This window comes from Rhinichthys klamathensis, unplaced genomic scaffold (assembly GCF_029890125.1).
Source record: "Rhinichthys klamathensis goyatoka isolate OS25496 unplaced genomic scaffold, OSU_Roscu_1.1 h1tg000281l_1, whole genome shotgun sequence".
NCBI classification, from domain to species: domain Eukaryota; kingdom Metazoa; phylum Chordata; class Actinopteri; order Cypriniformes; family Leuciscidae; genus Rhinichthys; species Rhinichthys klamathensis.
The window spans coordinates 2,781,698-2,806,486 of NW_026606800.1; the positions used below are offsets into that span (position 1 = coordinate 2,781,698).

The following is a 24,789-nucleotide window of genomic DNA, read 5'->3' on the forward strand; positions in this document are numbered from 1 at the left end:
ACTGATCGACAAACACTATTTGACCTGGTCCATGTCCTTGTTAGGACAATGATTGACTGATGAGTGACGACCCTATGATGTTTGTTGTACTGACATGCTTATAAGATTGAAAACCTCTCAAAGTCCCTGCCTGTCAATGCTCCAACATGAAGGTTCACAAAGCTGTTCTTTTACTTAGTCTATTCCTTTTTACAGGTAAGCCAACAGATATTTATTCATAGCGCCTTAATTATTAGGCTATTTCTGCGATCTATAAATTAACACAAATAAAATGAACTGAGTAAAACCTATAACTAATAGCATTAAATTATCTGTATATCATTAACGACTCATGTTACCTTCAGATTTCCTAAGGGCCCAGACCGAAAGCACAGGTAAGTAAATCTGGGCATCTGCAAATGTGTTCTTTCAATTCATGTTTTGATACATAGTTCTGTTGATCAAGTTTCAGATCTTTATATTTGAGAAAAAGTCTGCAGTACAGTTGGTAAGGGAGGGCTTACATGGGTTCTTGTTTAGGATATTTTTGCTTTGTTGGTTTCATTGAATCTAGATAGCACAGTCCACAGAACCTATTCGTCTTACTTCATCAACATCAGTAATCATGTGTTTGTTATTAGAAGCTTAACTTTATTTTTTTGCCACCCTTTTTTACATTCTACAGATGTTCTGGAAGCATATATTAAAACGGACGGGGCCTGGATAGTGAAATTGCCTAAAGGTCAATACACTGTGAAAACGGTGGAAGAATGTGCCTCCAAGTGCGACAAAGAGACTTCCTTTACATGCAGGTGCAAGTCAGACCATAACTATAACTCTCAAAATATATTGTGTTGCACTAGTGCAGACTGATCTGAAGTTAGCGAGCAATGACACATGTTTTATTCTGTTCTATTATGTTAAAATACTGGGTATATATGTGCTTTGCAGGTCCTTTTTGTACATCGAAAAAGATCAGGATTGTGTAACATTACCTGCCAACTCAAAAACTGATCAGATACTGCGAAGAATGAGTGCTGTTCTCTATGAGAAAAAGGGTACGATTTTATAGCCCAATCTATTTTATCACTTTACAGATTTGAAAGTTTAATGGCAGATGATGTTATGAATTATCTTCAGCATGCATTACTCTTGTTTAAGTACATTATAAATTATAACTATAACGGGTTACGCTTTTTCTTGTTGTTGTTTTTTAAAAGTCTACCCGAGTTAATATTTAATCTAGATTTATCAAAGTGTAGTTTGTTTGTCAGTAAACAAAGTAAAGAGGATTATCTGAAAATCTATCGTCCAATGAGGGATTTCTCCTTCAAATGTATCAAATACTGTCTAGGTTAAACAATGAGAAATGTTTCAGTTTTGGATCGCTAAAAATATACAGTACTTGATGGATGTTGTCTTAACAAGCATACTTTAGGTCAATGGTTCTCAAATGGTTTTGTTTTAGGACCCAGATATTTAAATACATTTAAAATCATGTAGTGAATAGTATTGACATTAAAAAGTATTAAGTATTATCATTAAAATCAAACATTTTAAAATTGTCCCAAACTGCATAAGACCATCAATGTAGAAAATGATTGACACAACATAGGTTGATTATAAAAATAGACCATTGTTTAAATGCATAAACAGCAGAAGTGTAATTCACTAGGCTAACCTTTGGCTATCGCATGAAACAAACATTGGGTCAAAATATTGTAGAGCTTGTTTTACCATACGTTGACATCAATAGATTTTGCCCTACCTTTGATCTAAAAAGCCAGTTTCTTTTGCCATCTTATCTAAAGCACTTATTTTGCACCATTTCAGTATTAGCATTTACCATATTTCCCTTATGTCAGAAAAGACATGAGACCCATTTTTGTATCACAAACTACATACCTTGTGAGAACCACTCCACTTGTGGGCCATAAGAATGTACAGTAACTACCAATAGGGAAATTAATACATCATCATCAGTACATGTTTTTAAGTATGTTGTAATGAATGCATTGAATTCCTTCATACAGAGTACTTACTGGAATGCGTGAATGGCATTGGCACGGACTACAGAGGGACAAAATCCAAGACAAAATCAGGAAAAATATGTCAGCGATGGGAGGGAACTTTCCCCCATGTGCCAAAGTATGTCTTAATTGGAATTTTTCAATCGTTGTGCTGTAAAAGAGAAAACAGCTTTAGGAAATACAGAAACTACAGTGGTTAAGTAAGCTAATTAACCTCAATAGTAACTTTCTACAGCATATCGCCAAGGACACATGCAAAAGCTGACTTGGAGTCAAACTTTTGTCGAAACCCAGATGGAGACAAGGGGGGTCCCTGGTGCTACACTACAGATCCACAGAAACGATGGGAGAACTGCGATATCCAAGACTGCACAGGTACATTAAGCAAAAAAAAAAAAAAAAAAAAAAAAAAAAAAAAAACTGCTAAACCTTGTGGGCTAACATACTGATGTGTGAATCTCATGCAAAAGTTAACCTTATTATGAAGTGCACTTGAGGTGAGCACTCTGAAGTGAGCAGGGCATTAGCTGTGTCACTACCACTTTATCCTTTATCCATATATATTCTGAACAATCTTAAATCCATATTTACAGTATTTCAACTTGTATAAAGTCTCTTTGTGCAGGGTTTGATAAAACTGGATTTAAATCCCTGGGAACATCACAACAATGATAATTAGCCTAGGTGTTAAAATAAATCAAGAAGATGTGCCACCCAGAATCATGTATTCATAAAAGAGAAGATTAGTTGCTTGAGACGTCCGAGCACATTTCACTAACGGCCTTGTGGAAAAGCCTTTCATGAAGGGATTCAGTTACCCACTTTCATTTGGAGCAACCTTTTGAAGCAATGTACAAGAGTGCAAAAACAGTTTGGAATTTGTCCCTTGAATCTGCTCTTTAATATCTCCAGAGGAATGTATACAGTGCAGTGGAGAAAACTACAGAGGCAAGATCTCCACTACTGTGAGTGGATTTACCTGCCAACGTTGGGACTCGCAAAAACCCCACAACCATGGTTACATCCCTTCAGCGTGAGACATTATAATTTATAGCACAAATGAGATATGGTCTATTTTGTGCATATTTTTACTATGGTCTGTCTTTTGCAGTCTTCCTGATAAGTACTTGGAAGAGAACTATTGCAGGAACCCCGATGGAGAGCCAAGGCCCTGGTGCTTTACAACCAGTCCATCCAAACGTTGGGAATCCTGCTCCATTCCACGTTGTGGTAAGCAATGTTCTTGTCAATCTGTAACACAAAGTTGTGCTTCAAATGATTAGTTCATCATTAATTGGTCACCGTTTTCTTGTAGCAACTGAACCACCCACAATTGTACCAGAGCTTACCTGTACAAGTGGAGAAGGTAGCTCCTACAGGGGCACCATTGCAGTGACGGTCTCAGGAAAAACTTGCCAGGAATGGGCTTCCCAAAGTCCCCAAAAGCATTCCAGAACTCCAGAGAACTACCCATGCAAGTAAGCATCCACATGATGGATTTGATGAACTGGTTTTGAGAGACATTCAGGTTTTGGTTAATTTCCCAAAGGTGTCAAATCCTACACGTGGAGGACCACCTTTGTGTTGATCAATCAGGGTGTTCAAGATTACTTGAAAATTACAGGCAAGTGTTTGATCAGGGTTGGAACTAAACTCTGCAGGACAAGGCCCTTTCCGGAGCTCCAACCCAATTTAGCACACATGAAAGGTCTTCAGGATTACTAGAAACTTCCAGGCAAAAGTGTTGGAGTTAAACTCTGCAGGACAGGGCCCTCCAGGAGCAGGATTTGACACAGTTGAACTAGAAGAACTAAGTAGACAGACTTCTTCAAAGTCTGAATTATTCTGTAGGGGAAAGCTGTGAAATTGTACTTGCCCCAGTATGCCAAACACATAAATAATAGTGACTGCACAGGGAATGCAACTAAAGTTTGTTTCCATCCCAGAGGCCTTGATGGAAGCTACTGCAGAAACCCTGATAATGAAAGAAGTCCATGGTGTTACACCACAGATCCAGAGACCCGCTGGGAGTACTGCAGTGTGCCAAGTTGTGGAGATCAACCGAGACCTGGTCGGTTTTGAAGGAGCCATTACAAATCATATAACATTAAATGTAGATTATGATGTCCTTTCTTTGTATGTTACTTCATATGCCCCTAGAACTGGTGAAAGAGTATAACGTAAATATTTCATTCCCAGAGGAGCCGGTGATCCCTGAGGGTGAAGGATGTTATGAAGGTGATGGAACCTCCTACCGTGGTGCCATGTCAGAGACGATAAGTGGAAAGAAATGCCAGTTCTGGACATCCATGGAACCTCATCGACATTCCAAAACACCTCAGAAGTTCCCTAAAGCGTAAGACACTACACTGAACTACATCTTGAACTGTAGCAACATTTGACTCCACTGATTTCCCCTCTGGCTCCTGCCATGATTTCACTCATCATGCAGAGATCTGAGGAGGAACCTGTGCAGGAATCCAGATGGTGACCGAGCCCCTTGGTGCTACACCACAGATCCCACAGTTCGGTGGGAGTATTGCAACATCGAGCGGTGTGAAAACAAGCCCAGCTCACGGGAGCCTCCTACCAATCCATCAGAGGCTGCAGCTTCTCCATCTATTTCTCCACCATCTATTTCTCCACCTACTTCTCTGGAAATAGGTTCATCCACCTACAAGCTAACAGATTATGTCAAATGTCAAGAGAACTATAGTATTGACTAAGGGAGGAAGTGAGTTACAATGTGCTTTGTTTCTTTTTACAAGATTGTAAGGTTGGTAACGGAGTAAGTTACCGGGGTCCCGCATCCACTACTATTATGGGAGTGACCTGCCAAGCATGGAGTTCTATGACCCCCCATCAGCATGCCAGTTTTACCCCTGAAACGCATCCAGACAAGGGTCTAGAGTCAAATGTAGGTCTATGTAGAAATTCAAGCATTTTTTCAATTCCGGCAATTCAAGGCAATTCCGGACATTTTAACACATTTTTTACTTGATTACACAATTAGCAATGCAGAAACCCAGACAGTGATGTGAACGGACCTTGGTGCTATACAACAGATAGAAATAAGAAGTGGGATTACTGTCAGATCCCAGACTGTGGTAAGTGTTCTTAATATTCCTCTTGGAAATGCTTGACTCCAATGGCAAGGATTGTTGTTTTCCAGGTGATCAAATATCCTTGCTGTAAGATACATGACATGCATATTCCTTTCTAATCAGATGGCCTGAAATGCGGACAACCATCAACGAAACCCAAGCGGTGCTTTGGGCGGATCGTTGGGGGATGTGTTTCTAAACCCCACTCCTGGCCTTGGCAGATCAGTCTTCGGACCAGGTATACCAACAAGCCACCCTCCTCTGCCTCTGTACTCATTTCCAGGCTCAGATGAATTGTAGTTATTAACTGTCATTTTCTGTCATGCCAGAGGGAAAATTCATTTTTGTGGTGGAACGCTAATTGATGCACAATGGGTTCTAACTGCAGCTCACTGCCTAGAGAGGTGAGTGACTTTTTTATTTATTGTTTGAGGAGACAAAAATTCAAATAAAGGGTTGAAAGTGTTGCCAATGTTTAGAAATAGACCAGCACAGTGAATCCTCCACTACTAGGCATTCACAACACTGTACATTTTAATTGTCTGTGGACTCCCTGAAATGGAGTTTACAACCATGTACTCCACTAGCATGTAGGGTTGCCGCGGTGAGGAAAATTTCCCACCGGTTAATCGACATGTCACAACACCGGTAATCCCGGTGTCACCGTGGGGGGCGGGGCGGGGGGGTTAAATAGCTTTTAAATGCGTGCGCGTTATACTTTCACTTTCGAAATAAGCGTCAATTGGCAATTCAGCGTCAATTGCTTGAATGGACAAAAAACAACAACTCGGCTCGCTGATAATACAACTTTTATTTATAGACAGAACTTTTATTAGCATAACGAACGAATAAAAATAACCCCATGCATAGGCTGAAAATCGTCAAACTGTGGGCCCAAACAAATAAGAACCATAAAACGTTTATTAACGAATAAGAAAATAAAACAGGCCTAAATAAATTACACATTCCGCCATTATCTTGCTTTTCTGTAATTTGACTCGTTCTCATCTCCACACGTGCTAAATGGAATCCTGATGCTTGCTGATCTGTGACGTGACTGGCTCTTGGCACGCACTGCGCAGTTCAGTTTTTAATTATAATGTATGCTCTCTTCTGAACTAAATAATTGATAATTATTATGTTTAATTAATTCAAATAAATATTTTAGCAAAAACGAATACTTTAAAAAAGTCAAGACATCGCGGTGTCACGGTGGGAAAGTGATGTCACCGGTGATGGGGCTTAAAACCGGTAACACCGTCAACACCGTCTATCGCGGCAAGCCTAGCATGTAGATGACCTCAAAGCCCCAAAGAGACATGGAAAAAACCCCACACAACTCTTTAATGGGGTCTTTATGCAGCAAATGGTTAAATGTGTACCTACCACTATCCAGGTCTGAGAGTCCATCTGCCTACAAGATCTTCCTTGGAGTCCACACAGAACGTGCAAATGAAGCATCCAAACAGGAGCGAGAAGTTTCGAAGATTATTAAGGGGCCAGCTGGTACTGACATCGCTCTTCTCAAGTTGGACAGGTTAGAGTATTCTGTGTGCAACTGTTGCCAATGCAATTGAAACAACACTCTGAATCTGGTGAAGTGTTTGTTTAATTTGTTTATACTTTGTCGTATCCCAGTTTAATATACAGATAAAAGTATAAGTAAGTGATTCAACAGTTGATTTCCCAACACATGAGTTTTAGATGGGATTGTCTGTACATTGGAGTAATGGCATATGGAGAGTGTTGAGGAATCCTTATTGAAAACTGTCACTATCTTTGCAGTTACATTTGATTACACTAGTGGCACAATCCTTCTTGTTTAAAGGTGGGATCAGTAGTTTTTGAAAATCACTTTTGAAAACTGTGATGGACCGACTACCAAAACAAACTTGTAACCAATCGGCAGTAAGGGGCGTGTCTACTAATGATGGGGAGGAGAGAGTGCTCAGTGCACACAGCACAGGCATTAGCTGAATGACAGAAAGAGAGATGGCAGATAAAAAAAAAGAGGAAAATGTCTGTGGAACTTAAAATTAAAAAGAAGGCTTAAGATCAGGCAAGAGGTAGAACTCGTGTTAATATCTGAGAAGCTTAACTTACCAGCGCTGGAGAGAACTCAAGGAGCAGGAAGGCCTAACATCGGACGCCGAGTTTGCTTTATTTCTTCTCGATAGGTGAGTAACATTGTTTAGCTTTGTTTCACAGCACTATATGCTGGCCATTGCTTGATTATGCTCGTGTGTCATCTTTGCTTGTTTTTTCATTTGTGATATTATTGATGTTCGATTCAGCTATGAAAATGACACGTATAAGCCTGGCTCGTTTACACAGGTCTCCTCTGTCTGTTTCAAGCGTCGGGTCTAAAAGTGTGTCTGAAAAGTAAGATAATATACTCCTAATGTTTGTTTCCTTTGGTTCCTCATTTAGTGGTCGATATAACCCCCTCTTGTTATAGTTGTAATATATTCGTTACTATGACTGTCATGCTCGTGCTATCGAGATGATCAGGCTTAAAAACATTTTTTGTTTGGTTCCGGTTTCCGACCGACCCTGTCAATTTATGTGCGACCCAAATTTATTTTATGAGCTTGGGGAAGAAATAATAAAAATTAAATAAATACACAAATAAAAAACTTTGAGGCGAACTATAATTTACGTTTTTGTACAGCACGCGATGCAAGATGCCATCTGTTGTCCTCCAGCAAAACAAACGAGGCAGCTACATGGTCGTTCACACATCGTTCGTCAAACTGAACTATAATACATATAGGCTACAAGTTTTTTTTGTTTTTTTTTTGTCATTAAGGACACTTTTATTCATATACGCACACATACAAATGCATGCATTCATAGGCACGCACACACCACATGATGAGTTACAGAGTAACCTCCATCCGCCTCCCAAGTTTCATTAAAAATCATCCCAAATCCCAATACCCTCTTCTGCTGTCTACCACTTCTTTCGCCATGTATTTGTTCGTTTCTTTTATTATTTTATGCAATCCAAAACACTCTAACCTGCCGCGCTTCGTATCGATCGTATCGTATCGTATTCGATCTCCAGAGCCCGTCTAACTTGTCCGCGACAAATGGATTTTTGAAGGACAAGTAAAAGAGAATTTTACTTGCCCGAACGGACAAGTAGCCTGATTAGAACATCAATAACAAACAAACAAATAACTAGGGAATCACTAAACCGAGAGAATGATTTTATTACATTTATTGTAAGTTGCGATCAATTGTGGATAATAAATGCATTAGCCTGCTGACGGTGAGGTTGCGCTGTTGACGCTCGCGCAGCCTCTCGAGGAGAAATCTACACACATGAGCGCAGCACACACACACTCAGTTAACAACATACTGCCTATAAACAAATCTAAATGTGGAGTTTCTATATTTTAACATATGTGTTAAGCAGCCTCAATTATTTTTCCTGAATACCATATCACGATTGAAAATGTGACATTGATTTCCTACAACAGTTCAATAAACAGTTACAATTAAGTCACTTACATTTTAGATGAAATATTGGCTGTTTTTGTTCTGTTTCTGCAGCGAAAATAGTTCCAAACAAAAATCACAGCAGAACCACGGCGCATCTCACAGGAACACTCAACCTGTTTTCATTATTGAATGATTCAGCATTTTGACCGAATCGGTTGAGTCAAAGATTCAATGACCCATTAATTAACATCTGTCTCATTCTTGAATGAATCAACCGTTTAAACGAATCGTTTGAATTAATGAATCAATGACTCACTCATTAATACGGCCGCCTGCCGCCACCTATTGGCAGTTTAGTGTTATGTTTATAAGTAGCCTAGTATACTTCTTTCCGATGTTTCTTATTTGTACATTTAAATCAATTTCATAACATTATTTTATGCAATTGTAATTTTTCAGTGTAAATTATTTAATTTGATCAGCCCTACTTAGGGTAACAGTATGCTTCATCTTTCATTTTAAATTCCTAAATTTGATCAATAAATTCAATTATTTAGAATAAGACGACACTATAGGGCATTTAATAAGATTGGGGGAGGGGATGCCCTTCAAAGGTGCAGATATTACAATATGCCAATTTAAATATCAAAGCTGATTGAACACTGATGAGAACATTGCTTCAGAATAAATAAATTAAAAAATTAAAACAAATCCGGACAAGCAACTTTTTTACTCTGACAAGTGAATGACATATTTACTTGTTCGGAGGGCAAGCACATGAAAAGGCTTAAGGTCGAGCCCTCAATAATTTCCTACCTATTACTTGCTGCTGCCACTAAAAAAAAAAAAAAAAAAAAAAAAAAAAAAAAAAAAATCCCTACCGACCCATGACCTCAACTGACAACAAACCGGAACCAAACTTTTTTTTTTTTTATGCCCCATAATAACTTTGTGGGTGTTGAGCGCCGTCTTCCACGTGAAATGGAGCTGAACCATTGGCGCGTTAAAACATACATTACTACCAAAACACATTCGACATGGATTATAGTAACACATTGCTTTCACTTACCCTCGGCCGGCAGGTACAGCAGATTCCGCCATAGTCGCTGCCTCGGTTACGGTCGCGTACGTAAGTGTGGGGTGGAGCAATCAAATAAGGGGCAAGATCATTTTGGGGTTGGGGGTGTGTTTGTTTTGGTGATTTTAAATATCAACATTGACCAAAAGTGTTTTTCAAAAACGGATCCAAGTGTTATTTAATCTCCCTGTTGTGCTAAATGCAGTTCTGGCTTTTGAAACTGTAACCTCATTTTATTAATAATGACATTACGAATTTATGTTTTTGAATTAAATTTATGAATTAATACAAAAACTAATTTTGTCTGATTTTAGGCCTGCATTAATAAATGATAAGGTATTGCCTGCGTGCCTACCAGACAAGGACTACATTGTACCAAGCAATACTGAATGCTATGTAACAGGCTGGGGGGAGACACAGGGTAGGTCACTTTAACAAGTAGATTTACTCTTTTACTCGATAAACATGATTGATTATTGATTAAAGATTTCATAGTGTTCATAGCTTCAAGACCTTCTGTTTCCTAGGAACCGGTGGAGAAGGTGTCCTGAAAGAAACCGGCTTCCCTGTAATTGAGAACAAAGTCTGCAACCGTCCATCTTTTTTGAATGGTCGCGTGAAGGAGCATGAGATGTGTGCAGGAAACATAGAAGGTGGAACTGACAGTTGTCAGGTAAGGGAGCTTGCACTATTTAGGTTCAGTCACCTCACTGGCTCTGATTTAAACCCTTGTAAGCTGCCTACCTAGGCACCACTTTTAGCAATAATTATAGTTGTGTCCCAAATGACGCAATATACACTATGTACTTATGCACTATGTACTCATCCGTGTAGTGTAGACATTTTATAAGGTTATTTTGTCATTCAACATTGGAGTCTGATGCCCCTCTCCCTCCATTACGTAATTAAATTTGCGACAGTTGAGTGCATTAAGTGTCCATTCCACACTTAGTTTCTTTCCATTCATTTAGAGCATCATCTGGGTATTTAAAGTGCACTTTTTCTTTTTGGAATTTTCAGTGTGAACACACTACTTGCACTGTTTATACTTAAAAACGTCATAGAATAGTGCACAACTATGCTAATTAGGACACACCTTATGAATACAAACAGATGTAGCCATGTACAAATACCTTGAAGGAAGGACTGCAAATAATTGTCACTGATAATACATTTATTCAACATCGAAATAAACTGTTAGAAAATAGTTTTATCCAATTAAGAAAATGACTAAATACTTGCATATTCTGAGAATCATTAGCTTAGTAGCAACATAGAATATCCCACTATTGCAATATTAGAGTTTAAGTTGGCTACTTCATGTGGGGAGCACTATTTGTGTGGCATGCTAGAGGTTTGGAACAGAGCCACCTATTTTCCATGCATGTTATCATTTTGATCACAACATGTAATCATTGCTTTACTTTGCTCCTTGTTTTTGCTTAAAGGGGTGGTATAATGCCCTTTTCACAAGATGTAAAATAAGTCTTTAATGCCCCCAGAGTGTGTATGTGAAGTTTTAGCTCAAAATACCCCACAGATATTTTTAAATAGCATGTAAAAAATGTCACTTTTTAAGGGTGAGCGAAAATGCACCGTTTTTGAGTGTGTCCCTTTAAATGCAAATGAGCTGCTGTTCCCAACACAGAGGGCGGAGCTTCGATTACCTCCTCACACAGACATGCACTGAAAATTTCAAAAACTTTTAGCCTTTTATGTAGCCTGGTTAAAACCAGACCATTCTCAGTTGTAACTGAGTTATGGTCTGGCAAAGCGTCATAGACAAATCATTTCCAGAGGGGCGTCACCAACGGACGTCGCGGATAGACCTAAAACCAATCAGAGCGATGAAGGAGATGACGTATGCAGAGCGGCGGAGAAACATCTCCGAGTGTTGTTCTTTGCTCGGTTTTTAACAAAAAGGAAACGTTCAAAACGCTTAAAACAGAGGCGATAGCTGATTCGAACAAGTGATGTTCGACGGCGGCATCCATCTTTGTAATGTAGGCTACAAAATCTGCTTCAAAATCCCAGCGCTGTCGTCATCGTGTAAAGCCCGCCCCAACGTTTCTGATTGGTGCCTCGATTTCGACGGATTGGAAATGAGCTTGAATGAGCTCTTTGCCAGACTCACTTTCAGAGCAAATCTAAATTTGCCGGAAGTTGTCTGGGTTTTCCCAGGCTACCTTTTATGTACAAACCGAGTCGGACAAAAATGGAGAGACTCCAGAAGAAGTGACAACATGTAGAATGCAACAGGACATTTCTGAATGGTTTATGAATTCATGTAGCTTATGTGTAGTTATCTTTTAGTCATTGATTATTAGCATATTCTGTCATGATAATCAATAAATCACGTTCCCGGGGGCGGGGTTTATGTACATTTGAGGGTTATTGATGTCACTAACCCAGGTGGAATGTAGTCACTACCAGCCGTTTGTTGTAGTCCTTAAAAAGCAATTTCTTTAAAAGAATATCTCCCTTTGCTTTGAGCGTCGTAACTTTGCAGATGTTGTTTATTCTCAAACAGCAACATTACACACTAACTAAAGTTAAAAAAGTGAAATCATAATCAACCACCCCTTTAAATGAATAAATGATGTTAGCTAACTCCGGACAAGTTTTCTTGCGTGAGTCCGTTTTCACCGCGTCTTGACTGCCGTACAGTCTGACATTAATGACAACTGGGATCTTACAGCGATGATCATGTTCGTACAGTCTGACAAGCAGCAATCGTAAAGGACTATTATAAATCGCACAGGTTGCACCCGTCTTTAGAACTGTAATTTCCTCAATATGGACATTAGCCTATTTTGACACAGCCTGATAACAGATTACTCTTAATTGTAAAGTAGAAACATGCATTTTCTGTGAAGCTGCTTTGAAACGATATAAAAAAACAAATAAATATGAATTGTGCATTTAAAGGAATAGTTCACCCCAAAATTCTATATTTTACTATAGGCTAATCATTAACTCTCATGTTCCAATCCTTAAAGGGTTAGTTCACCCAAAAATGAAACTTATGTCATTAATGACTCACCCTCAAGTCGTTCCAAGCCCGTAAGACTTCCGTTCATCTTCGGAACACAGTTTAAGATATTTTAGATTTAGTCCGAGAGTTTTCTGTCCCTCCATTGAAAATGTATGTACGGTATACTGTCCTTGTCCAGAAAGGAAATAAAGACGTCATCAAAGTAGTCCATGTGACACCAGTGGGTTAGTTAGAATGTTTTGAAGCATCGAAAATACATTTTGGTCCAAAAATAACAAAAACTACGACTTTATTCAGCATTGTATTGTCTTCCGGTTCTGTTGTCAATCCGCGTTCACGAGTCCGCAGCGTGCGTCTCCCTCAGACTGTAAACGAAGCTCACTCGTGAACGCGGTTTGACAACAGAACCGGAAGACAATACAATGCTGAATAAAGTCGTAGTTTTTGTTATTTTTGGACCAAAATGTATTTTCGATGCTTCAAAACATTCTAACTAACCCACTGATGTCACATGGACTACTTTGATGATGTCTTTATTTCCTTTCTGGATAAGGACAGTATACCGTACATACATTTTCAATGGAGGGACAGAAAACTCTCGGACTAAATCTAAAATATCTTAAACTGTGTTCCGAAGATGAACGGAGGTCTTACGGGCTTGGAGCGACATGAGGGTGAGTCATTAATGACATAAGTTTCATTTTTGGGTGAACTAACCCTTTAATAACTTTCTTTCACAAGTGAGATTTGAGACCTACAACAAAGGTAAAGATTTGAAGTGAATAACAGCTTAAATTGTGACGTGTTCCTCACACTTATACAGGGTGACAGCGGAGGGCCTCTTGTCTGCTACGCACAGAACCGCTTCGTCCTTCAGGGAGTGACATCATGGGGTCTTGGCTGTGCTAATGCTATGAAACCTGGAGTGTATACTCGAGTCTCCAAGTTTGTCAGCTGGATAGAACGCAGTATGAAAGAAAACTGAGAATTAGTCGAATGATGTGCAGCGGAATTTAAGTTAACATCTGATGGTAAAATAATGAAATAAAATGTTATTGATGCATAAGCCGTTTTAAAGTTTAAGTAACAGACCCTGTTCAGATGTTCAGTTTTACAAAACTGTCAAGCCCACTTTCAGTCTGTACGGTTATATGCACATGTTTATTTACAGGACTCTTCAAAGAACCAAAAATGTAACCAGAAAAAAAAAAAAATGTTTTCCTACATTAAAGCGATGGTAAACATCTTTGGAGAAAGTCTCTTTATTTGTGCTCCACAATGCAAACAGTTTTGCTGTTACAGTAACAATGCTCTAAAATGTCCAAACCCTAGTAAGTGCCAGAAAAAATAAGTACAATTGACTATTATCATGAATAATTTAAGCCAACATTTAGAAAAAAAATATATACAGATATTTTTATTGGGAGTTATTTTACATTTTTTTTTAAATAAACATCTTTGTCAAAAACATGCATTTAAAGAAATGTAAAATTAAAACTATAACTATAACTATATATATATATATATATAAATACAGTAACTACAGTCAATAATAAATCATTAGTTTGGGAACAATAATTAAATAGCTGCGTAAAATCATTGGTCCTTTGATTAGATTGCTACATATTTTATAACTTTCTCAGCTTGATTACTAAATCAAATTCATATTTTAATAGTTCATTAACTTTTGGAATGACAAAACTTTTTGATTAAAGAGAAATGGTTTTCAGTTTGTATAATTTAGATTAAATCCTCAAAGGAGAAGGGATAAGCAGCATCACAGTCAAGTTAAGGAGGTCGCAGTGTTCAGACTGCTGTAACTTCTTTGTTCGATGTCAGATCAGAGGGCAGCAAATTCTCTAGCTGTTGACCTTTCAGATGGTTTTCTTTGTTTCTGCATGTACAGTTCACATTTGTGAAGAAAGGTTCAAGGTGACAAATGTTACCATGGTGAATATGTGCAGGGAGTAAAACCTCACCTCTTTGGACATTCAATGTCAGCAATGGTTTCTGGAAGAGGCACACCTTTGGTTTCAGGTAACAGAAGAACCAGTCCACCAGCCACAAACGCAAGAGCACCTGTGAGAGTAAACATTGACTTCACCAACCTCACACTGGAGCTAGAACATGCTCAACATCGCAGTACTATGGCCAGGGGTGTCATGCATTTATTTTGAGGGGGCACCAGTGAAAGTCATGCTAAGATATGACCAATGGAAAACCCTTTTAATAGTAGTTGTTAATACAAATACTAGAGTTATAGTTTCTGTGTAGCATTCCAAGGGGACCTGGGTTCAAACTCTGCGATAATACCTCATTTGCTTTGTAATAAACAAAACATTTGAATGGAACATCCAATGAGGAAATGTTGGTCCAAGAGGGTCAAAGTTTGTCTGGTTAGCATGAACCTACTAGCCCCTGTTTGTAGATGCTGTAAGTACACCGTGCAGTGGGCAAACATAATAAATAAATAAATAAGGTATACATTAATATATAATTTATCAATGTATTTTGGATAAATTTTTATTAAGTACAATTAACATTTTATATACTATATACACACATACAAATTTGTAATAGTATGTTAGCGCCCAATTATTATTATTATTTTTTGTAGGTCTGTTAAAAGCCTGAAATTGACTGCTGGAGGGATAATTATACCAAAAATGTTCAAGTTGTCCTTCTCAAGTTGTTATAAGCCTGTTGAACACAAAAGAAGACATTTTGAAGAATGTTTGTAACCAAACAGTTTCGGGTCCCCATTGACTTCCTTCCAACGTATTTTTTTTTCCACACTATGGAAGTCAACGGGGACCAGCAAATCTTTGGTTACCAACATTTTTCAAAATGTCTTATTTTGTGTTCAACAGAACAAAGAAACTCATACATGTTTAAAACAACTTAAGGGGGAGTAAATGGTGACAACATTTTCATTTTTGTGTGAACTATCTCTTTAACGTCTCACCTCAATAGTTTCTAGTGAAGTGTTTGGGACGGTGTGTGTTCTTGTGGTGCAATAAGCCATTCAGCAGTCAGGATGTAATTTCCAGCATCTTGTAAATCCTTACATGCGGTGCTCTACCTAACAACTCAGTCTGATTGTATGTGAAATAAACATAACATCTGTTTTTGTACCGAAAATGATAAGAGGTAGTTCTAGCCAGATGACCGAAAGCCTGTAGAGCAGGAAGGGCGCTATAATCCCTCCAATGTCACACAGTGTGGAACAGACCGATACACCCAGATTTCTGCAGCCAAACAACGTCATATACAGTAGCATTATTGACCAAATAGACATTATATACTGATTCTTCACATGTTATATACTACATGCAATGCATAATGAAAGATAAATGCGGCCCCTCTGCAATATAACTCACCTGATAACAGTGGGATACAGTTCAGTATTCACAAACACTACCATTTCAAAAGCCATAGTGATGCCCAGCCGTCCAACACAAGCAACAGCGCTTTTTAACCAGAACATACCTGTAGAAGATACAAAATTGAAAGTAGGCATACATATATCACCATTTTTCAGTCAACTTCAATTAACCACAAATGGTAACTCACCTTCCGGGATGAATGCTGTGATTAAGCAAGCCGCTCCTGCCACGATATTCGCAGTTGCAAAAGGAAGCCGCCGTCCGATCCGCTCAATAGTGAGAAGGATGAGGAAAGCTGCTGGCAATTCCACGATTGCAGATATGAGGAAGTCCACATACACGTTTCCTCCGAGGATTCCCAGCCTCATTATAAGACCCTGGTAAACCACAGCACTGGTGAACCTACGACATGAGGTTATAGATAAATGTTCACCCTAATGCACTTAATGTGGTGTTTTGGGTCTGACGTACCAGTTGAAACTAAGGATGAATGTGTATCTTCTCAATTTGGAAGTCTTGAACAGATCCATGAAAGAAGCAGTTGAGACAGACTCTGTGTTGTCACCTGACAGTGTCTGATGGATGAATTTGGGCATTTCAGAGACATTTGGGCATTGGGTATTAAATGTATGCTCCTCTCTATGTGCATAATTTGTACCTCAATATTCTTGGACAGTGTTTTCTTGTTCTCTTTGGCTATCATTTTTGCGATCTCCAGTGCTTCGGTTCTCTTGTTTTGGCTGAGGAGCCATCTTGGTGATTCTGGGATAAACCTGAAAAAGTGTATTTAAATAATGAAACATGGCTACATTTATCTAACAATAGTGTAACACAAAAATATTTAACTACACGTATACAGTATCTTAAATGAAAAACCTGCTTAAGATTGTTCTTTGCGTTCATCCAGAAACCAGCCATGTCATTACAGTTTGGAGAGAATAATACTAAGGTTAAAATGTTACAGTTTAATGTTCATCTGAAATTTGATGAAAACGCACATATCAAATACACTACCGTTTAAAAGTTTAGGTTGGTACGATTTTTAAAAAATGTTTTAGAAAGAAGTTTCTTATGCTCACCAAGGCAGCATTTTAAATTACAGTAAAAACAGTAATACTTTAAAATATTTTAACAATTAATTTTTATTTAATTATTTTAAAATGTAATTTATTCCTATGATGTCAAAGCTGAATTTTCAGCGTCATTACTCTACAGTCTTCAGTGTCACCTTCAGAAATCATTCTAATATGCTGATTTGCAGCTCAAGAATAATTTATTCTGAAAAATGGTAAAAACAGTTGTGTCGCTTAATATTTTGGGGGAAACCAAAAGAACAGAGTTTATTTAAAACATAAATCACATTATAAATGTCTTTACTGTCACTTTTGATCAATTTAATGAGTCCTTGCTGAATAAAATGATTACATTTTTGTCAAAAATGTTACTGACTTTTGAACTTTTTTAATGTAACCCAAACCTTAGAATGGTAGTGTATCTTGAAGATATACATGTGCTATAAAAAGTACTGGGTAAAATACAACAGTGCTTGTATTATAGTTTATATTTAATCTGGAACATTCTTTCAAGTTTTATAGAGGTGGGTTGCTGAAGATTATAAAAGGACACAATAATTCAATACAAATTTGCACACAAACCAGTTAATCAATCTGGAAAACTCAATCAATTAAGTGCAGCCTTCCGAAGACTCTACCTGTATTGCACATAATGCACAGGCCCTTACCAATAGTAAGTCAGGAAGAAGATGTAAGGTACGGTAAAGACCACCTGCAGCCAGCGCCAGTTTGGTATGAGGTAAGCTAAGAGAGGAAGGACGAGAAGGCCCAAGCTGAAGAACATCTGATAGGTTACTCCCACCGTTCTCCTGTAGTCCACCCCAACCAGCTCTGTGACTGCAGCCAGGAAATATGAGGATATCAAGAATCCAAATACTGCGGTAAACATTTCAATCAAGAACACTGCAGCTGACTGATTGTTAGACCATAACTATGAAAGTACAATGAGCTGCACACAGAAACGCATTTCATTTAAGTGTGATTAAATAACTGAAAAATGTTTAGTTAGGCTACTTAGCACGTATCCAACCATCCAGCCGCCCTTCACTCCGAAGCCAAAGAGAACTCGGAACACCAGCAGGGCGATGTAATTCGGAGACGTGGCCACCAGAATCCCTGTTACTGCGATGAAGAAGTTGGTCATCAGGAAACTCTTCATTCTGCCATATCTGAAAGAAAACGGACAAACAATTCACAATTGGATGGTTACTGAAACATTCATGTCGACATGCTAACATAATAATAATTTGGTTTTTATTTTGTATAGGCTAGCCTACTGCTTGATAACATTTACTCTACCGTTCAAACGTTTGGGGTTGGTAAGACAAGTCTCTAAAGCTCACCAAGGCTGCATTTATTTGTAAAAAAAAAAAATGGTGGGCTATTGTAAAAATTACATTCATAATTGGCTTTACAGGCCCTGCAGCTTAATTATGTTGCTTATCAAGGAAAATGTATCTAGTTTAAGGAGCTTAAGATATTTATTTCTAGAAAAAAAAAAGGTAAAAAAAATAAAAAGTGTCTGTCATACTTGTCTGCCATGTATCCAATTGCAATGCTGCCCACTAAGAAACCAACACCGAGCGTGGCCTGGAACATGTCAGCATACCAGGCGTCTGCACACACTAGATCAAACTGCAAACACACAGGTCTCATAAGACATTTTGTTCTATTCATTCACACAATTACCACTAAAAGAAAGTCTTGTTTTGTGATTACCTCAGTGACAAACGACTGTCTTCCCTTATAGTCGTACTCCCAGCCGTCTGAGCAGCCCGTCGTAGCAGAGAGCTGGGCCTGGACAAAGTCACTTTCCGGATTGTCGCAGGCGAGACCGGTGGCGTTCCAGTCCATGTCGAACCTCTTACACTGACTGTACGTCACCCCTGCAGAGCCGTTCATCTGGGGTACAGTGGCCCTGCGTGCGTCTTGAAGGCTCCAGCCGCATCTCTCCCGGATCTCACTGACGCCCGGGTCACGGCACCAATGCTCCGGGGTGAAGCCCTGGAACACAATCCCCACATAGACGAAAGAAAACGGTATGGAGACCAAACTGAAAATGATAAAAATTCGCATTTGGCACCGACCAAATGCGCCGGCCTCCTCTAAGATGTCATCGAAAGTGGCCATGGTCAGTGTATGTCTAGCGGTGGAGGCGTCCACAGGTTTAGAAAGAGGTCTGCTAAGAGGAGGCACAGATTATTTACCCACATCTGGTTGACCAAAAGTCCAGAGGAGGTCGAAACTTGATATATTCGTGCTGTGACTGACCAATTACATGCTGAGATGGGACGGGGGCCACAAAGTTACAGTTTAACCCCAGTGACATCTGAAGCCCGTTATGCAATTTGTTACTGTATAATTTCTGTTCAGCAAGTGTTGTATGAAAACGGTTGAGTAAGTGTGAAGTAAACCTCTATTTTATTTGATTCCATTTCCAATGAGAAAAGAGGCACTTTTTTTTCCACCCTAAAGCAACCTAATCTAGTTTATTAAGCAGTTTTTCATCAACTAAATTTGGATATTTGAAATACAGTTAAATATTAGAGGAAAAACTTTAAACAAACAATAGAAATGTTGCATTGTAAACTAAAAGCTAAAGCACTAAAATTACTAACTGGAAATAAATAAACTATAAATAAATAATAAAATATAACCAGAATATCTACTCACCATTAGATGAAAACAAACTAATATTGGAAATGTTGCAATGGCAATTAACTGAAATAGGTTTAATTTAAATAAAATTTAAGCACTAAAATTGCAAACAAAAATAAAATAGAACAAAATAAAACTGAAAAAAAAAGAGTAATATTTAAAAATAATAATATAAAAAAACAATAAAATGAAAAGTAAATATAGGCTATATATATATATATATATATAAAAAATTTAAATAAATTCTAAACCGTATATCTACTCAATATTAGATGAAAAACAAACTAATATTAGAAATGTTGCAATGACAAATAACTGAAATAAGTTTAAGCTAAATTAAGTTTAAGCACTAAAATTGCTGACCGTAAAAACTAAAATTGAACAAACTAAAAAAAAAAGAAGAAAAAAAAAAAAAGAAGTAATATTTAATAATAATCATATAAAAAAACATAACAAAATCACAAAAAATAACCCAAAAATTTAAATGACAAATTAAAAATAAAAGCTAGATCAAAATATTTATAAAATCTATCATTTTATACTGGACCAAATTCACACCGACACCATCCTTCTACCAACAGCCGTTTGATTCAATTGCCTGAGCGAGAATCAGTTACTGCGCTCAGAATAGTTAAAGTAGCGAGATGAACCACAAGAACTCCTAGTAAGAATGCATGCAGAGCAGCTGATAAGTTTTATTGAAATAATGCCATCATATCTCAGCATAAACTATTTAAATCCAAAAACAAGATGCTGCATAACATGACAAATACAGTCTGAGAAGAGCTAAAGCTTCTAACAGAAAAAAAGATGATCCCAGGACTCTGGAAGTTTTTCAGAGAATTAAACCATACAATATCCCATACAGCAGTCGCAGACATTTTTTTAGTAGGGAGAGGGGGAACCCGTGACGACCAATAGCTATCGAGTGTACCGTCCACCTTCTGCCCTAAAGGACAGAAAAAAAAATGTCCACCAAAGTGCAAAGTACTTAAAGAGACAGCCAGTCGTGCTTCACCTCAGTTTGATGTACTGTCTCAGGAACAGTGAGTCATGAAAGACATACAGAACTGCTGTGGCTTTATTTGGCAACCATATATTTGAGGAATACACTGATGGATGGGTAATACAAGCATATGAGACAAACTATTAGAGCCAGAGTGAAAAATACTGTTTCATTGCCATGTGAGAAGAACGTTTTGGTAAATCATTTCCGGACAGCAGAATGCAACACAGCTTATGCAGATGTATGCATCTTTCTTAAAACCGAGTTAGTCAGCAGGACATTAAAGGTGAGCTGAAACTGATAAACACATTCAGCAAATAAAACGCATAAAATTCGCAGGTGTTCAGGGTGTTGTATTCGATTCATGTGACTAGCAACAAAACTATTCATGCTAACGGGAAAAGTGCTTTGTAGGCTTTCTGCTGCTCGCTGTACATGTGACTTCTTTCATAGGCACGGATTTCTTCTGTGCAAAGCGGAGATTTAAAAGAACAAAGAAAAAAACACTTTTACAATTAAGTTCAATTTGTTAACATTAATTAGTGCATTAGATATCACAAACTAACAATGAACAAGACTTTTACAGAATTATTAATCTAGGTAAATGTTCATTTCTACATATATGAATACGTTTGTAATACATTAAGTTGTATAAATTAACGTTGGTTGAACATGAATAACAAGTAACAGTATACTTATAAATAAATGTGGATTAATAAATTCTGGAAAAAACCCAAAACGTTGTTCAGTTAGTAGTTCATACGAAGCCAAGGTGAAATGGTGATTATAAAATTATATTTCAATGCTTTGCATTCTCTCGCAAAAGCACTGCTTTTCCCCAAGAAACTTAAAAATCGCGAAATATTTGCAATCGCTTACACAAATATTGCGTTCCCCTGAGAAACTTTGCGCTTGCTTCCAGAAGCACAGAAATATAGGTTTTTCCGCCAACTCATTATTTTCCCATCATTTTCATCACAAGTTTTGCGAGTGAACACAAACTTTCTCTGGTGAACGCAAAAGTTTGGTGAGAGAACGCAAAAGCATTGAATATCATTTTTCCTCCCACTCCCATTTCATTTTTTTTTACCATCACCGTGTCACTTTAGAGGCTCTGTAAATTCATGATATCTACTATATTAAATAATGTTAATGAATTCAACCTCATTGTAAAGTGTTACGCAAATATAATAATTACATAAATTTAACAATAACGCAAATAAACACTGTGAAGCACTTCTGTTTGCGATGAGAAATTACAATTCTAAAGGAAGCCTGCTGCAGTCTTACATGCATTGTCATTCGTTCGTGGCACTAAACCTCTGTATGCGCTCGGTGTTCTAGTAGGATAAGTAGAACATGCTTTTTTGGCAGAACAAGCGGGCAAAAGCATTGCACAAAACACTCGATGACGAATGGATGTATTGGTTAGATTAATGCTGATGCGGAATGCAAGCGCGAAGCGTGATATTTGAAGCTTTGTGATTGAAATATAAACTTGGCAAAGCGAATCAATCTCCTTTCGGTGCTACATGACTCAAGATATGTGAAATACTGCTTCAGATTGTAGTTTAGAAAAGGTCTTTGACTGTATCTGCCACAATCAATCAAAATCATTCCATAAAACAGTGTATTTTTCCAGTGAGGCGGTGTGTTAACAAAAAAACAGTACCCAAAAATCTTTAAATAACAATAAAAAAATCTGAATAGTCCATTTCTGTAAGTTCGTGGGAGACCGAATTCACATAAGATGCTGTACACAATTCATCTTAATCAATGGGAAACGAACAAACAAACGAATAAACGATCAAATGACAAAAACATTTTTTTTGTCAGGAAGGCATCAAGTCTATTTAGTGGACGAAACGACTAACTTGCTCCTGAAAGCGGTCTCGTAAAGATTTCCCTTTAGAAAACCAAAAATGGAGCAACTGAACATTTAAAGCGTGGTGGCAGAGACATTCAAAAGTTCAGTTCGGCTGCCCGATGCGCTCAGACTTTAAGTAGGTCCTCGTCGCTGTCATCAGGGTCTGGCTGGGCTTTCCTCTGGTTTCTATCGCTGTATCTGGTCTGATTTCTGCTCCGTGTGTCCACCAGGAGCCCCACCAGATCCTCATCGCTCTCTGCTTTCAGCAAAGCCGACTGCAGCCGTGAGGAAGAGGACGATGAAGGGGCCATTCGGACCCCTGGGACCGTGAGCACCTCGTCCTCGCTGTCCTGTTCGTCCAGGGAGAAGGAACGCAGGGCGTCTGCACTGACGGGTTTGGTGGTGATGTGACCGTTCTCTTGAGGCTCCCGCGTGGGCGTCCCGGTCTCCTCCATCAACCACTCCATCTCATCTTCACATCCATCCTCATCGGTGTTCACCTAAAGAGAGAGAAGAACAAAGACCAGGAGAGTTAAGCACAAACTCGTTCTGTTCAACTTGGGACTCATTTTGAAATGATAAAGGTAATGATAAAATTTAAAAAATAATAAAACGTTACCCTGGAGTACTTGTAAGACACTGGATTTCCTTTCTTGAAGCAGCTTGACACTTTCTGCATTACAAGTTGCCTAAAAATATATAAACACATTTTAAGCAGCTCAAGTAGAAGTACAATTCCTATATATATATATATATATTTGCTGCTCATGAAACAATTTCTATTATTATCAATGTTAAAAACAGTTGTGTTGCCAAATATTTTTGTGGAAAACCCTAATACTTTATTTTCCCTCAGGATTCTTCGATGACTAGAAAGTTCAAAAGAACAGCATTTATTTAAAATAAAAATCTAACATTATAAATGTCTTTACGGTCACTTTTGATCAATTTAATGCATCCCTGCTGAATAAAAGTATTAATTTCTTTTTTAAAAAAAGCACACATAAAATTTAAGTTGCATTTACCTCCTTTCTCGTTTGTGCAGCAAGAGAACAAGCAAACAGATTGTGAGCACAACCAACAGCAGGCTAAGCACCGCCCCTAAAGCCTGACTCCGCCCAGACAATCCGGCATGCTCCTCCCCTCCATCAGTGCTGTGCGGGTCCATGGAGCTGGATGAACAATAGGAGAACCAACGTTCTTTACCCAAACTTCCTTTGCTGACATATCTCTGTCAGAACTGCCTGGAAACATGTTTAGGCTTTCTGATACTCACAAAAATGTACAAACGGTGGAGGTGTGCCAAACAAACAGATACTGGCAGCCATCCGTTTCCAGCAAGAATTCTGGGATACCCTCTCCTGCTGTAGGGCTGCAGTGGAACAGGATGGTCGAGGACACGGTTTTGGTTTTGTCTCGCCCACATACAGATTCAGACGGTACCAAGACGTCGAGGTTTCCACCTGACAACATGCAACATGCCAACAGTTACAACATTACAGAAATATTTTTTCCCCCTCAAAGTAAACTGTTTACAGAAAAATAAGTAACCTAAACTTAAATTATGAATAATATATAATTTAAAAATTCACCCTAAGTGATGAAAGTGGACTTTTGATCCATTTGCTAATTGTAGCCAAAAACTAATACTACAAAAAAGACCAAATATAGATAAAGTTAAGAAAAATCATCCAAAATATATTTAAAAAATATATTTTTTTGCCATTTTCGTGTTACAAATAGAATTTATAAATTAAAAATAAATAAACAAAAAAATAACATTTTAAACAAACTATTTCATATTTTAAATTATTTTGCCGATTTTGTGTATAAAACAGAATAAATAAACAAAAGAATAAATAAAGGAGGAAATAAACCCTTCTTTGCCTTTCATCTGTCCCAACATGCCTGCTTACATATTGTATTTTCCGATATGGTTCCTTAAAGAATTCCTCTTACCTTTGATATAATACTTGGCTTTGCTGGAAGAGCCAATTTTTCGGCGGTAACTGCTTTCAATCTTAACCTGACAAATATTGGCACCCAGGCAATTGGAAATGGAGCTGTCGGTGATGCCTGATAGCTGGATGTGGTAGATATAGCGATCTCCATTGGAACGTATGTCTCCTGTGGCGTTGTGGAAACTGGGGACAGATAAAACATTGT

The 24,789-nt window shown here is 38.0% G+C and overlaps 3 protein-coding genes across 3 annotated transcripts in view; 1 reads left to right on the forward strand and 2 right to left on the reverse strand.

The window, feature by feature from the left end:
• Nucleotides 1–108: 108 nt before the first annotated feature.
• plg (plasminogen) lies at nucleotides 109–14,016 on the forward strand. Its single transcript, XM_056269553.1, has 20 exons — nucleotides 109–195; nucleotides 345–374; nucleotides 665–791; nucleotides 931–1,037; nucleotides 2,013–2,127; nucleotides 2,245–2,384; nucleotides 2,922–3,042; nucleotides 3,121–3,239; nucleotides 3,325–3,487; nucleotides 3,956–4,080; nucleotides 4,209–4,365; nucleotides 4,462–4,673; nucleotides 4,778–4,926; nucleotides 5,023–5,116; nucleotides 5,237–5,351; nucleotides 5,443–5,517; nucleotides 6,510–6,650; nucleotides 9,953–10,059; nucleotides 10,166–10,311; nucleotides 13,457–14,016. The coding sequence occupies exons 1-20, from the start codon at nucleotides 147–149 to the stop codon at nucleotides 13,616–13,618; spliced, it is 2,454 nt and encodes an 817-aa protein (XP_056125528.1). The 5' UTR covers nucleotides 109–146; the 3' UTR covers nucleotides 13,619–14,016.
• slc22a2 (solute carrier family 22 member 2) lies at nucleotides 13,880–19,324 on the reverse strand. The gene is made up of 11 exons (XM_056269554.1): nucleotides 18,812–19,324; nucleotides 18,624–18,727; nucleotides 18,107–18,261; nucleotides 17,761–17,929; nucleotides 16,678–16,792; nucleotides 16,491–16,594; nucleotides 16,207–16,421; nucleotides 16,014–16,122; nucleotides 15,769–15,881; nucleotides 14,613–14,712; nucleotides 13,880–14,527 (listed from the first exon to the last, which is right to left on the reverse strand). Exons 1-11 carry the CDS (start codon nucleotides 19,220–19,222, stop codon nucleotides 14,440–14,442), a joined length of 1,683 nt encoding a protein of 560 aa, XP_056125529.1. The 5' UTR covers nucleotides 19,223–19,324; the 3' UTR covers nucleotides 13,880–14,439.
• A 2,912-nt stretch (nucleotides 19,325–22,236) lies between these two features.
• Nucleotides 22,237–24,789, reverse strand: part of igf2r (insulin-like growth factor 2 receptor) — a 44,999-nt gene continuing 42,446 nt past the window's right edge. The window contains exons 43-47 of the mRNA XM_056269549.1: nucleotides 24,583–24,767; nucleotides 23,900–24,086; nucleotides 23,649–23,795; nucleotides 23,243–23,312; nucleotides 22,237–23,123 (exon numbers count right to left, since the gene is read on the reverse strand). Of these exons, the coding sequence (XP_056125524.1) occupies nucleotides 22,749–23,123; nucleotides 23,243–23,312; nucleotides 23,649–23,795; nucleotides 23,900–24,086; nucleotides 24,583–24,767 (964 nt within the window). The 3' untranslated portion in view covers nucleotides 22,237–22,748. The remainder of the gene's footprint in view (nucleotides 23,124–23,242; nucleotides 23,313–23,648; nucleotides 23,796–23,899; nucleotides 24,087–24,582; nucleotides 24,768–24,789) is intronic.

Bases quoted from the DNA above. Each gene is read 5' to 3' on its own strand.
- slc22a2 (XM_056269554.1), bottom strand. From the start codon at position 19,222: ATGGCCACTTTCGATGACATCTTAGAGGAGGCCGGCGCATTTGGTCGG. The intron at 18,728-18,811 runs GTAATCACAAAA...GTGTGTTTGCAG, and splicing joins GACAGTCGTTTGTCACTGAG to TTTGATCTAGTGTGTGCAGA. The intron at 14,713-15,768 runs GTACAAAAACAG...TTACTCTCACAG, and splicing joins ACTACCTCTTATCATTTTCG to GTGCTCTTGCGTTTGTGGCT.
- plg (XM_056269553.1), top strand. From the start codon at position 147: ATGAAGGTTCACAAAGCTGTTCTTTTACTTAGTCTATTCCTTTTTACA. The intron at 2,128-2,244 runs GTATGTCTTAAT...AACTTTCTACAG, and splicing joins ACTTTCCCCCATGTGCCAAA to CATATCGCCAAGGACACATG. The intron at 5,352-5,442 runs GTATACCAACAA...CTGTCATGCCAG, and splicing joins CAGATCAGTCTTCGGACCAG to AGGGAAAATTCATTTTTGTG.